Below are 12,447 nucleotides of genomic sequence, written 5' to 3' on the forward strand. Positions count from 1 at the left end.
ATATGATCACTTATAAAAAGTGTATATAATTTTTTAATATCTATACACAAATGTTTTGCCTTTTAACTCTATTTTAAAGTGAATGGGCTGTTTTACAAGGTGAGGGTTTACAATCACTTTAAAACATTTTTAAGCTACTAGATATGTGGCTACATGCACTATATTTATTACTCTGCCAGACATATTAGGCTGTTCTTTAGTGGATTAACTATAGTCAAAGTAAGCAGAGGTCAGAAAGATTCACATTTACTGGCCGTCTTGACCCTGTTCTGATTAAAATGTACCAATCTAATATAAAGAAAAAAATTATTAAACGAACATAAAAGAAGGATAGGCAACATCATGAACCTGACTTTGGAGCTATTTTGAAAATATGCAGCACAGGAGAATATACATATATACAGAAAGTCATTGCCATCTATACCAAAGTATTCTGATGCAAAAGTGTTTCTATAAAAATGTCCACTAGATGTCTCTGTTGCTACACTGCTAAAATGAAAATGAAAAGCAGCAATGGCAGGCATGTTTCTCATTCAGTGTACAGCTGATTGGCTTTGGGATAGTTCTAGTTTTTAAAATACATGTGTATTTATATGGGCAACTTAAAGTTTTATTCAGTCACCAAGAAAGAGTTCTTTGAAATGTAAGAGTTAACTAACTAGACAAAAAATGTGTTTCTGCCAGTGGCCAAAATAATTTAATAAAATTTCCTCTCAATACAGTCATGCTGAATACAAAGCATTAAATCTTCCAATGGGCACACTTGTTCTGCGGACATCTAAGAGGGGAATTCCCCTCTGTTTGTAGAGATGTACTTTCACTTCCTATTCAATCTCCTTGATGGAAAAAAGGGGAAAATGGGAGACGAACAACAAAAATAAACTGACAGTTTTAACCCTCCCCTACATACACTTTAATTAAACATGTCATGAAATAAGGCTGCCGCTGATGACCTCCTTTGGTAATTCAAGTTGTCTGGTCAACATGCTGACCAATGTCTTCAATATCCCTGCTCACTGATCTGATGTATGCAGATCAGGTAGGTCAGAAATCCTATCTGCATTTTTGCTCAGAGATGGTGATCATGTCAGCCAGGCAGTAACCATTTTAGGAAGATATTAATAATGATGGTGTCTTTTTTAAAGACATCTGTAAACACATATGCATTTTTCTACTCATTTATTGCTAAATACTATATTATTTTGACCATTAGCACTTTACTATGTATTTTGCTCTAAGGTCTCAGGTCTTTCACTAGCCTGATCATTGCCTAAAGAGTATCCTTTATTCCAAGTTTACTGCAATACTAATTTCCATTATCCTGGCAAGGATCGTCACCACCAGCACAGACCTTGGTATAGTGATAATCTTGTCCTTTATTCTCATATAGTAACAGACATCAAAGGATGTTACCTTATGTGAATAAATGGCAAGATTATCATTATGCCAACGTGTGCTGGTGGTGAAGAACCTCTATTTTACAATGATTGTATGGTAGCGCCATCCACCAATTCACTATAGCACCCTATGCCAACCATGAGCAAGCCTGGAGCCAAAGAGTGTGCTAGAAACAATACAAATGACTCTACCTAGTAACACTTTTGTCTCAATTCAACATAGGCTTATGTGGTGCCCACTGTGTGGCTACAGCTTGAGACCAGTTATTAACGTGGAGAAAAAATTATTCTGCAATTCAGGAGCCAGGATGCACTTTTAAGAAATCAGGACAGCTGTCCCACTTTGGAAGTACCATACAAAATTTTATAATGCTACAGAATATCCAACAGTGTTCAATTTGTTCCACAACATAGGGAGATAAAACCTAAACGAAGTTCACCTTTATAGAAAAAAAATGTACATTTTTTCCGGGGGGAAAAAATGCATTTTTTCGCTGAAGCCTCCAACGGATTGTACTCCGTGATTGACGGATGGCGGGTGCAATGCCAAGCTCCTGCAAACTCTTCCTCCAGTTCAAGCCCATACTGAGCTGCAGGAAGTGTCAATAGACTACAAGTGTGGTGATCACAGTGGTGGTAGATGGGAATTGTAGATGATTCATTCACGGACCCCTGTAAATGAGTAATGCGGCTGTGCAGAAGAAACCACGCACACTCTCACGGGGAAAGAAGAGGGGTACTATTTGTAATAAAAGATGTTCCACATTGTGCAACCAGCTAGATCCTGGAATGGGGTAGAGCCTCAAGAGTCACATGATTCTCTCCCCCATTCTCAGCAAACAGCATTTGGTGTATTTTACTGGCAGGCTCAACAGGTATTTGTGTGAACTTTTAGATGCCATAGTTCTACTGTACTTTTGTTCCTATGATGGGATTTTGCATTTTGATTTATGATGACTTATTTATACAATATTAGAAGAGATATATTTGAACAGGCATACCTTTGCCCCTCTGTTTCTTCTCCTTTTGCTCACTTAGCTTGTCCAGAGGTAAGTTGCCCATGTCCAGACCATAGACCATTCTGGCGAGGACAGCAGTAAGAGAGTCCATGATTTTGGACCACTCGTTAATAAGCTCCTCCCAGTCGGTGAGTGAAGACAAGACAGTCAGCAGCTCATCCCACAGCTCTCGGGATATGAAAACACTCAGGTTGGCTCTGATCCATGCTACAATTAGTGTCTGTGAAGGAGAATAACATTTCATAAATCTTACCCCGATTGGGCTATTACCTGCTACATATTACCCAGTGCGGTAAGCACATTTTGATTTAAATTCATTTTAAATTTTGACTGATCAGTCCAGAGCACCTGCTGCCATTTTTCTACACCCCAGTTCCTATGTTTTTGTGCATAGGACATGGAAACAAGGCTAAGTGACTCAACTATGCACAAAAACATAGGAAATGGGGTGCAGAAAAATGGCAGCAGGTGCTCTGGACTGATCAATCAAAATATGAAATACAAGTCTGCAGAAAAAGGCAGTTTGTTTGTGAAATACTAGAGAGAGGTAAAATAATGAGGCAACAGTAAAACATGGCGGAGGTTACTTGCAAGTTTGGGACTGCACTTTTGCAAATGGAGTTGGAGATTTGCTCAGGATTGGTGTTCTCAATGCTGAAAGATAAAGGCAAATACTTATCCATCATGCCTACCATCAGGGAGGTGTGTGACTGGCCCTAAATTTACTTTTCAGCAGGAAAACAACCCCAAACATACAACCATGTCAATAAGAACTATCTTCAGTGTAAAGAAGAACAAGGAGTCAAGAACAAGACTTTGATGAAGACAGAAGATCTGTGGTTAGTTCTCCAAGATGTTTGGAACAATCTGCCTACCAGGTTCCTTCAAAAACTGTTTTCAAGTGTACCTAGAAAAATTGATGCTGTTTTGAAGGCAAAGGGTGGCCATACTAAATATTGATTTGATTTGGATTCCTCTTTTGTTCATTTACTTTCCATTTTGTTAATTGATTAAAAAAAAAAACAAAAACTAATAACACTTCTATTATTCTTAATTTTTTTTTTTTTACCCCTACCTAAACACTTTTGCACAGTACTGCATATGCTGTTGCCTTCAAATTGGAAATTGGACACTGGAAAAACAAAACTTAAAGGATAGCCCAATATAATCCCTGCCACTCCCAGCATGCCTGTCATGTTAGCAGACAATAGTAGGGATGGATCATGATAACAGAGGGGAGGGACCAGTGTCCCAAAATGTACTCAAAGAAAAGCGTTTCATTGCACGCCGAAAATCTTATTTTATTAGTTGAACATTATGGGACACAGGACGACACAATTCACATACACTACAGCATCCAAAAGCAGTCCAGATGAGCGATGGGCAACACAGCAAAAGAAAAAAAACTGATGCATTCTGGGAGTCGGAGGGGTTATACTGAGTTGCTCCTTACACTTTTGTTTTGCCAGTGTCCAATCCCTTGAAGCAGCAGCATAACCCAATGTACCTGAACAATTTCATCTTGTTACTGTAATGTATCATTAAAGTGATACTAAACTTAAAAACAATTTTTACCTGAATGCATTCCTTGCATTCAGGTAAAAAACATTTTATATTCCTCTGTCCTCCCACTTCCCTGTGTAAAGGGGAAGAGGGAAGAATATATCCAGTGCTGTGCACAGCTGCATCTCTTCTCCCCTCTCTTCCTCTTCACATAGGGACTTTATTTGTCAATCAAATGCAATAGGAAGGTAGTGGGGGTGGAACTGAGTCTGCCACCAGAGCAAACAGCTTGCTATGGGGACACATGCAGAAGAGGAGGAGCCAAGATCATCGCCAACGAAACCTAAGGTTACTTAGATAAAACTGAACTCGTCTATGTGTTTATTTAAAACACAATAAAGCCCATTGTTTTTTTCATAAAAGAACATGTCTCATTAGAAAACGCTTCAAGAAAAGCATCATAAATAAGGTATCTGATTTTAATCATCACACAACACTGCATTACTGGCTATATGTGACTGGTATATATATGGCAGGACAAGAGATTTATATAGGACAACACTCTGCACTGAAAAGCGATGCCTCAAGTTCTGATGTTTAAAAACCATTATAAAAAAAGGGCACAGAAGACACCAAATATCTGTATCATACCCGAAATAAGACACCAGCGAGATCCTGAGAAAACAAGTCCTTTTTGGAGGGATCCTTTGGTTTCTGAACAACTGCTTCTGTTATTCTCAGCAGTATCTGCAACATCTGCTCCCTGTGCAAATAAGACAAAAGATCTGTCAGTAAAACGAACAGGACAGCAGACTGAACTATTAGTATCACATTTGCCTGAATCCAGTTTTTAAAACGTTTGATCCTGGTCACTTGGCATGTTGATATTTGTATTTCATACACAGAGATGAAGACCATACCAAAAGTAGCTTATGTATATAGGCAAATAAAAATAAATAAATACAAAATATATATATCATAGACATATAATATCTCAATACTTTTATTAATGAGTTATGAAAGTGACTGTAAAGCTTTAGATTTTTATTAATTAAAATATTAAACACGTCATACTTACCTGCTCTGTGCAATGGTTTTTCACATAGCAGCCCCGATTCATTTCTACGGGGGTCCCCCATCAGCATTCCTGGTTCCCGACCCCCCTTCCCCCCCACCGAGTGCCCACCATAGAAAGCTATTTCCTTTGGAGGCAATTGCACGTGCTTGATCTCAAGCCGGCCTGTCTGCATCTATTCAGACACAGAGCCCTGCCCTCCGCACACACACTTTGACTGATAACAGCAGAAGCCAATGGTTCCTGCAGCTTTTAGTCAAACCTGTGAGAGCGAGTAAAGGGGAGAAGAGCTGCTGCAAATGTGCACAGCGCTGGATCGGTGTAAGGCTCAGGTAAGTATTTGGTAGAAGGGGGTGGTATGGTTGAAGGGGAGCTACTATTAAAAGAATGCTTACCTTAATGTAGAGAATGTATTAGGGTAAAAAACCTTTTACAAACACTTTAAAGTAAAAAGCAACTAACGACATGTAAAGTCTGTTTATAACCACTTTGACCAGACAGAGAGAAAAGAGCACCATAGTCAGTATACAGTACTGCCTAGCAGGAAAATGTGCCTTAACATGTAGTGATCAAATATGAGTATCTGAACTACATATATATTTACATTTGGTTTAAAAAAAATAAATTTGCGTTAAGATATTCTTAAACTCCAAATCTCCATGTTCTTTTTTGATGTGAACTGACTTCCTGTTATGAGAGAGTGGTTATGTTTATTCTCCATGGGCCTGCTGTATGTACGAACATATCCACCCTCTCGTGCTTGCTCCGAAGATGGACTATGGACTATAGGATTTGTAATGTGAAGAGAGCAGTACACATGACCACAACTAATGTGCATTGCTTGTTCCAAACAAACAGAAGCGAGCTGGAGGTTTGGGAGCTCACAAAGGACGGTACAAGGACACACAGTGAGAAACAATTTCATGAAAAATAGGGTCATTAACTAGTGGGTGTGTATTGTCTCTTTTTGAAGAATAAGAATACTGTTATTGTCTTTAAGGATTTTATTCAGTTGACCTGAATGGCTTGCACCCAAAATTCTGCATCAAGAAAATAAAATTTTCTTTAGTTCATGCATCTTGCTGTATTTTACAAAAATCCATCAAAGTTGATTATAATATGTCCAGCATTAGCACATCCTTTAGATTTCCCTTCAATACAGGTTGCACCCACAAAATGGCCGCCAGTACAAGCTCTTAGTAGCTGATACACTTTAACAATAGTATAAGGAAAACATAATTAGGATTTGAAAAATGAAAAGTAAAAGGTTTAGAAGGAAAAAATAAAATTAAGGAAATTGGCAGCTTATAAGAACATCTGAATCGCCAGATAGGGAAATGTAGGATTTGTGGTCTCTGAAGTTGGCTCAGGAATTAGTGTCTAGTATCTGCAGTAAGACACATCTTGGAAACATATAAAAGCCTGATAACTTGGCACTGCTAGGTGGTAAATAGATGTTTGTTGCTTGGTGGCTTCGAAAACATCCCTTTGATTAAAAGAATGGTTCAAAAGGAAGAAAAGTGGCACGTCTTACTCTATTATCAGTCACATTTGATGAAATGAAAACAAACATCAGAAAGGTCTGTAACCTGACAAAGTACACCTCACTCATATTGGCAACTATTTCAATGGCTTTAAATGAACTCTAGATATTACAGAGCTCTGTTTTTTTCCCACAGAATAGGCAGGGGGAGAGAACTGTTTAAGTAACCAATATTGGCAAACTGAGATTTGAAGACTGAATATGCATACAATGTAACCTATTACTGGCTTTTAGAACTGTCCAAATCTTTTATTTCAAACATCTTAAATGTATCCTGTTGTAACTGAATAAAAAACTGCAGGTGTGAATATTCCAACTTTCAGGAAAAATCATTAAGTTATGGCCAAAAATAATCTTCATTGCACTGCTGAAATCAAGTTGTTTTAAGGTTTACCAGGTCTTTTTGTCCATTGCGAGGTCCATGATCATTCGCCTGTAAATACTTAAAACAGATTTGCAGGCTTCCACTTGTTCCTCCAACAGCAACGGGACTTCAGGACATGGCTCCAGCAAGAAGACATTTGCTGAGTTTGTCAAGAAGACCTAGAAGTAAACAAGGATTCAAATATTTACACGCAGGTATATTACTGAAAATTTAAATTAAATATAAAGGTAATGCAATAAATAAAAGATGCTACAGACAACATTTAAAAGATCCTGTCACCAACTTAAAAAAAAACTGCAGGTAAAAGCACAGAAAAATGAAGTATTCTAAATGCTTATTGCAGCATGGTTCCTTTCTGTAAACCATTTTTTATTCACTTTTAAAGTGCCTCTAAGCTTGCTCAAAAAATTAGACTACTCTACTCCTGGGGAGTTAGCTCACCATCACAGCCCACTCTTTTCTTGCATGTCATAGCCCCTCCTCATTTAGGAGTGTATAACTACTGTCTGAGCTGGCCATGCATCCCTACCTCCTCCCCTCACATCCCTACATAACCCTTCATGTACAGTTGTGACCAAAATTATTCAACCCCCAATGCTGTAAAGGGGTTTAGGGACTATAGTGTACATTTGGAATTGTATTCAGAATCAAATCCTACAAGGACGTTGTAACTACCCAAATGCAACTAAAATGACATCAATTGTTTATGTAATACAGTAGTAAATGGTTCTTATGTGGTTTCTTCATTGCCACAATTATTCAACCCCTTAAAGACTACCACTCTGAAGAACAGAGGTTCATACAGGTGCTTTCCATCAGGTATTGAAAACACCTGTGGATGTCACCGAGCAGCAATCAAGCATAATAAGCACCAATTAGGCAGCTTTAAAATGACTGTGATACTCAGCTCCTTCTAGACATTTACTGGTGTGGTTACAAACATGGTGAAGGCAAGAGAATGGTCCAGGAAGACAAGAGAAGAGGTGATTTCTCTTCACAGGAAGGGCAATGGCTATAAGAAGATTGCAAAGATGTTAAACATACCAAGAGACACCTTAGGAAGCATCATTCGCAAATTCAAGGCAAAGGGCACTGTTGAAACGCTACCTGGTCGTGGCAGAAAGAAGATGCTGACTTCGACTGCTGTGCGCTACCTGAAGCGTAGAGTGGAGAGAAGTCCCCGTGTGACTGCTGAGGAACTGAGAAAAGATTTGTCAGATGTGGGTACAGAAGTTTCAGCCCAGACAATAAGACGCACACTGCGTAATGAAGGCCTCCGTGCCAGAACTCCCAGGCGTACCCCCTTGCTGTCTCCAAAGAATAAGAAGAGTCGACTGCAGTATGCCAAAAGCCATGTGGACAAACCACAAAAGTTGTGGGATAGTGTTCTGTGGACTGATGAAACAAAATTAGAACTGTTTGGGCCCATGGATCAACGCTATGTTTGGAGGAGGAAGAACAAGGCCTATGATGAAAAGAACACCTTGCCTACTGTGAAGCATGGTGGAGGGTCAATCATGCTTTGGGGCTGTTTTGCTTCTGCAGGTACAGGGAAGCTTCAGCGTGTGCAAGGTACCATGAATTCTCTTCAGTACCAGGAGATATTGGATGGAAACGTGATGCAGTCCGTCACACACCTGAGGCTTGGGAGACGTTGGACCTTTCAACAGGACAATGATCCCAAGCATACCTCCAAGTCCACTAGAGCATGGTTGCAGAGGAAAGGCTGGAACATTTTGGAGTGGCCATCGCAGTCACCAGACTTAAATCCGATTGAGAACCTCTGGTGGGACTTAAAGAAAGCAGTTGCAGTGCGCAAGCCTAAGAATGTGACTGAACTGGAGGCCTTTGCCCATGAAGAATGGGCGAAGATACCCGTAGATCGCTGCAAGACACTTGTGTCAAGCTATGCTTCACGTTTAAAAGCTGTTATAACTGTAAAAGGATGCTGTACTAAGTACTAAGATTGAATGTCACTTGGGGGTTGAATAAAACTGATAATGCTGTGAGCACAGAAAAGACATTTGTGGTTATTTCATTATAACTGTTATGTTATATTTGTCTGACCTACAAGTGCCTCTTTAATGTAAATGTAAGCAAGATGACTGAATGATCAAAAGCAATGTCAAACTGGCCAAAACACTCAATTTCAGTGGGGGTTGAATAATTTTGGTCACAACTGTAGCTTTTGAGGGTGGAGCGAAGAGCAATACTATAGAGCCATTGGGAGTAAAAAAAAAAAAAAAAAGGCCGAGGTTAGTGGGGAAAAACCATTGGCACCATCTTTGGTGTCATTTGGAGGAATTATGCCTCAAAGTTGGTGTCATTGAGTTGAATTGCACCTGACCATTGGTGTTATAGGTCCCCATTGTTGGTATCATCGGGAGAAATTGTGCTCCATCATTGGTGTCGGGGGGGGGGTAATTATGCCACACTGTTGGTACCATCGGATGAAACAGTGCCACAAGGGCCGGATAAAAGTAAACGGCCCTTGAGCCACCACTGCTATAGAGTGTCAAATGAGTGACAGATCCCAGTCTGCTTAGCACTGCAGCACCACATGCAAAATGATGGACCCCAACAGTAGTCTCAGGGTTGTTGGAAATCTACACACAGGAGGCTAACATGCATAAATACATTATATGTACATATAATCTTATGGGAAGTCTGCTGTTGAAACAAATGGTCTGGAACAGGATCCATTTAACCAATTCAACTTTATTCAGCAAAAACTGTCATTACTTTATATAGGAAAGAAAGCATTAAAGAAAAAAAAAAAAAGCATTACTGCATGCAAAGTTATTTACAAATGAACTAATAAGATAGTTTCCTCAACTTTGCACTTTAATGTGGTATTGAAATAAAAAAATATGAACAAAACAAATTTAAACTATAAAAAAAGACTAAATATGAATGATTAGAAACATAGACATAAGCCAAAAAATCACCAGGAAGATAATAGCAATGGAGAAAATGGTCAAATTAATTAATTAGGGCTAATTAATTAATAAGGGTAAACATCCCTTTGATCATTTCAGATAAGCAGAAGTAAATAACAAAGAACAGTTTTGTTCTCTTTTAAGGCCTCCTCCCCGACTCCTGGTAAAGAAATGGGACTTTTAGGGGGAAGGGGGGAAGTGGATACCTGATTTTGACAGGTACCTGCTCCCAATTCTCCTCCGACTGCCTAGGCCAGGGGTAGGCAACCTGCGGCTCTCTAGTTGTTATGGAACTACATTTCCCATGAGGCATTGCAACATTACAAAACTGACAGTTACAGCTATGACTTGCAGAGGCATGATGGAACTTGTAGTCCTGCAAAATCTGGAGAGCCGCAGGTTGCCTACCTCTGGCCTAGGCGATCAGAAGCAGAAGTTCTCCTCCCCCCCTCTGTCTCCGCAGTCTCCTTGGACATGTGACAAGTCCCAAAAGACTGCGGGACAATGCGCATGCACAGTGGGCACCCGGCTGAGAAGTTGCAAGCTATCACAGCCGGTGGCCACAGTTAACATGCTGGAGATGGGGAGAGACGACAGGGGATGAAAACAGCTGGAGTGAGCACATCACTGGATTGTGGGACAGGTGAGCGGCTGTTTATTAAAAGTCAGCTGCAGACTTTTCATTTTTACACAGGAGACTACAGCTCCTCTTTAACCTTCCCATAAAAGTTAAAGAAGCAATTTCCATTGATTTTGGATTTAGTGTGATAGGGTTAAAAACTCTGTTGGCTTCTGTCTGCAACGCCATTGAGGAGATCTATCCTTGTTTTTCTTAGTGAGATTTGCACACATTTTCTGCTTAGTTTCTGGGAGGGGGTGAAGGGAAATATCCACAATGGAGACACAAATGGCAAGATTACAAAAAATATATGTAACAGGAATTCTAAGGCTTCACCATTTGGTCCAATGCCAATGGCTGGAGTTGTATTTATTTAATAGGTGCTTAAAATACAACTGTAGGCAAACAGCTATGAGTTAGCACTCTGCAATTCACAAACCCTGCCCAACGGCAAAGACACGAAGATGCCAATTGTTTCTGGTTCAGCTTTGCAGATTTATATGCCAGCTAGCGACTATCTGGACAAGAAATAAGCTGTGTGATGATTAGCATGGTTATTTAACATTGTGGAAATATAAATAGAGGATTAATTTTACAGCTCCATTTGTCTCAAAGAAATTACACATACTTCAAAGTTAATGTCCTTGCGGTTATTGAAGTGGAAGTTTCTTAAGAGAACCTCAAAATGTGTTTCCTTTATGTATGGATGTGAAGTAAGTCAAATTACTTAACAGGATACAAGAACATCTGAACCGTAATGTTGCTTCCCAAGAAATAATCATTCTAAAAAGCAACAAAAAAATATTTTGTTTAATTTAAGGAAGGCTGCTCTCCTTTATTGTTCTGGGATGTTCAACTTGGTGGCCTTATTACAAAATTCTGCTTGGGGAAACCAAAATACTCTCCGATTACTGGGAATCATATAAATTACACTTTTATGTGACCTAACATAAAAAGTTCACATATTTTTAATATTATGTTATGTGCAGGGAAAATTGTTTGAATTGTCCAAACCAGAAATGATTTTGACTGGTCATACTCTATAATGATAAAAGATGAAAACGAATTGGTTGTCTTAAGTTATTACACCTTGTAGGGCTCTATATAATGCCTTATTAAATCAAGTAAAATAAAAATCTTAGCTTGACATGGAACCTGCCTGGCGTTGCTTCAATTTATAAACAAGAAATAGTCCTCTATGCATATTACCTGTAAAGCAGCCTGATCTCCGGCCTTCACGTCCATGTTCTCATCTTCACACACGCAACCCCGGCTCACAGCGCTGGTGAAAGAGTAAGTTCTCCCCCAGCTTGACGATCGTTTGTGCCCACTCGGCTCTGAGACCTTTAACAGATGAAGCACAAATTCACTGTCCTGTCACCATGCTGCACAGACTTCTAAAACAGCAGGGCACATGTAGATAAAAATATTGGTTTCTATATGCACATTGAACTATAAGGTTTATGGAACAATGGAGTATTCAGCAAGTATCTATCATTTTCCCTGGGATCCGTTCTTTTTCTACCTTTTTACGCTCATCGTCTTGTCATTCTCTCTCTCTACCCTCTGCTTCTCTACCAAACTTGCTGGAGATCTGACTGGGTCAGCTTGGTCTAATTATAGAAGGGGTGCTCAACCTTTTGAAGAGCAAGGGCAATTTAGGTTAGTTGGTAACTGGTCGAGGGCCACAATGAAATGCAATGGTTCTGAATTTTTATTTGGAATAGCATAATGAACATTTCCCTCCTGCAGCCACTGAAGGCTGGCGGGAGGGAGAGGAGGCGAAGTTGGAATTCAGCTGTTGCAGAAAGAAAATGGAAATAATTGGTTCCTGTATATGCCGTCCATGCCGCCCCTCCTGTCCAAGTGTAAAAACGAAATGCAACAGGGAGGCTGCATGGGCCTCCTGGATCATGGGGCAGGGTCACCACTGCAACCCCTGATGTTACACCAGTGGTTGTGGGTTT

The 12,447-nt window shown here is 39.7% G+C and overlaps 1 protein-coding gene across 4 annotated transcripts in view; it reads right to left on the reverse strand.

Moving 5' to 3' along the window:
* RALGAPA2 (Ral GTPase activating protein catalytic subunit alpha 2) overlaps positions 1 to 12,447 on the reverse strand; it is a 489,478-nt gene that overhangs the window by 332,683 nt on the left and 144,348 nt on the right. For all 4 annotated transcript variants that reach the window (XR_016314086.1, XM_089686528.1, XM_089686527.1 and 1 more), the window contains exons 12-15: positions 11,690 to 11,824; positions 6,932 to 7,080; positions 4,571 to 4,682; positions 2,399 to 2,636 (exon numbers count right to left, since the gene is read on the reverse strand). Coding sequence is in view for 3 of the 4 variants with exons in the window: in XM_089686528.1 (XP_089542654.1) it covers positions 2,399 to 2,636; positions 4,571 to 4,682; positions 6,932 to 7,080; positions 11,690 to 11,824 (634 nt within the window). In the remaining variant the exon portion in view is untranslated. The remainder of the gene's footprint in view (positions 1 to 2,398; positions 2,637 to 4,570; positions 4,683 to 6,931; positions 7,081 to 11,689; positions 11,825 to 12,447) is intronic.

The sequence above is a fragment of the Staurois parvus genome, unplaced genomic scaffold (genome assembly GCF_062004578.1).
Source record: "Staurois parvus isolate SC_StPar_1 unplaced genomic scaffold, SC_StPar_1.0 ptg000401l, whole genome shotgun sequence".
Taxonomy (NCBI): Eukaryota; Metazoa; Chordata; class Amphibia; order Anura; family Ranidae; genus Staurois; species Staurois parvus.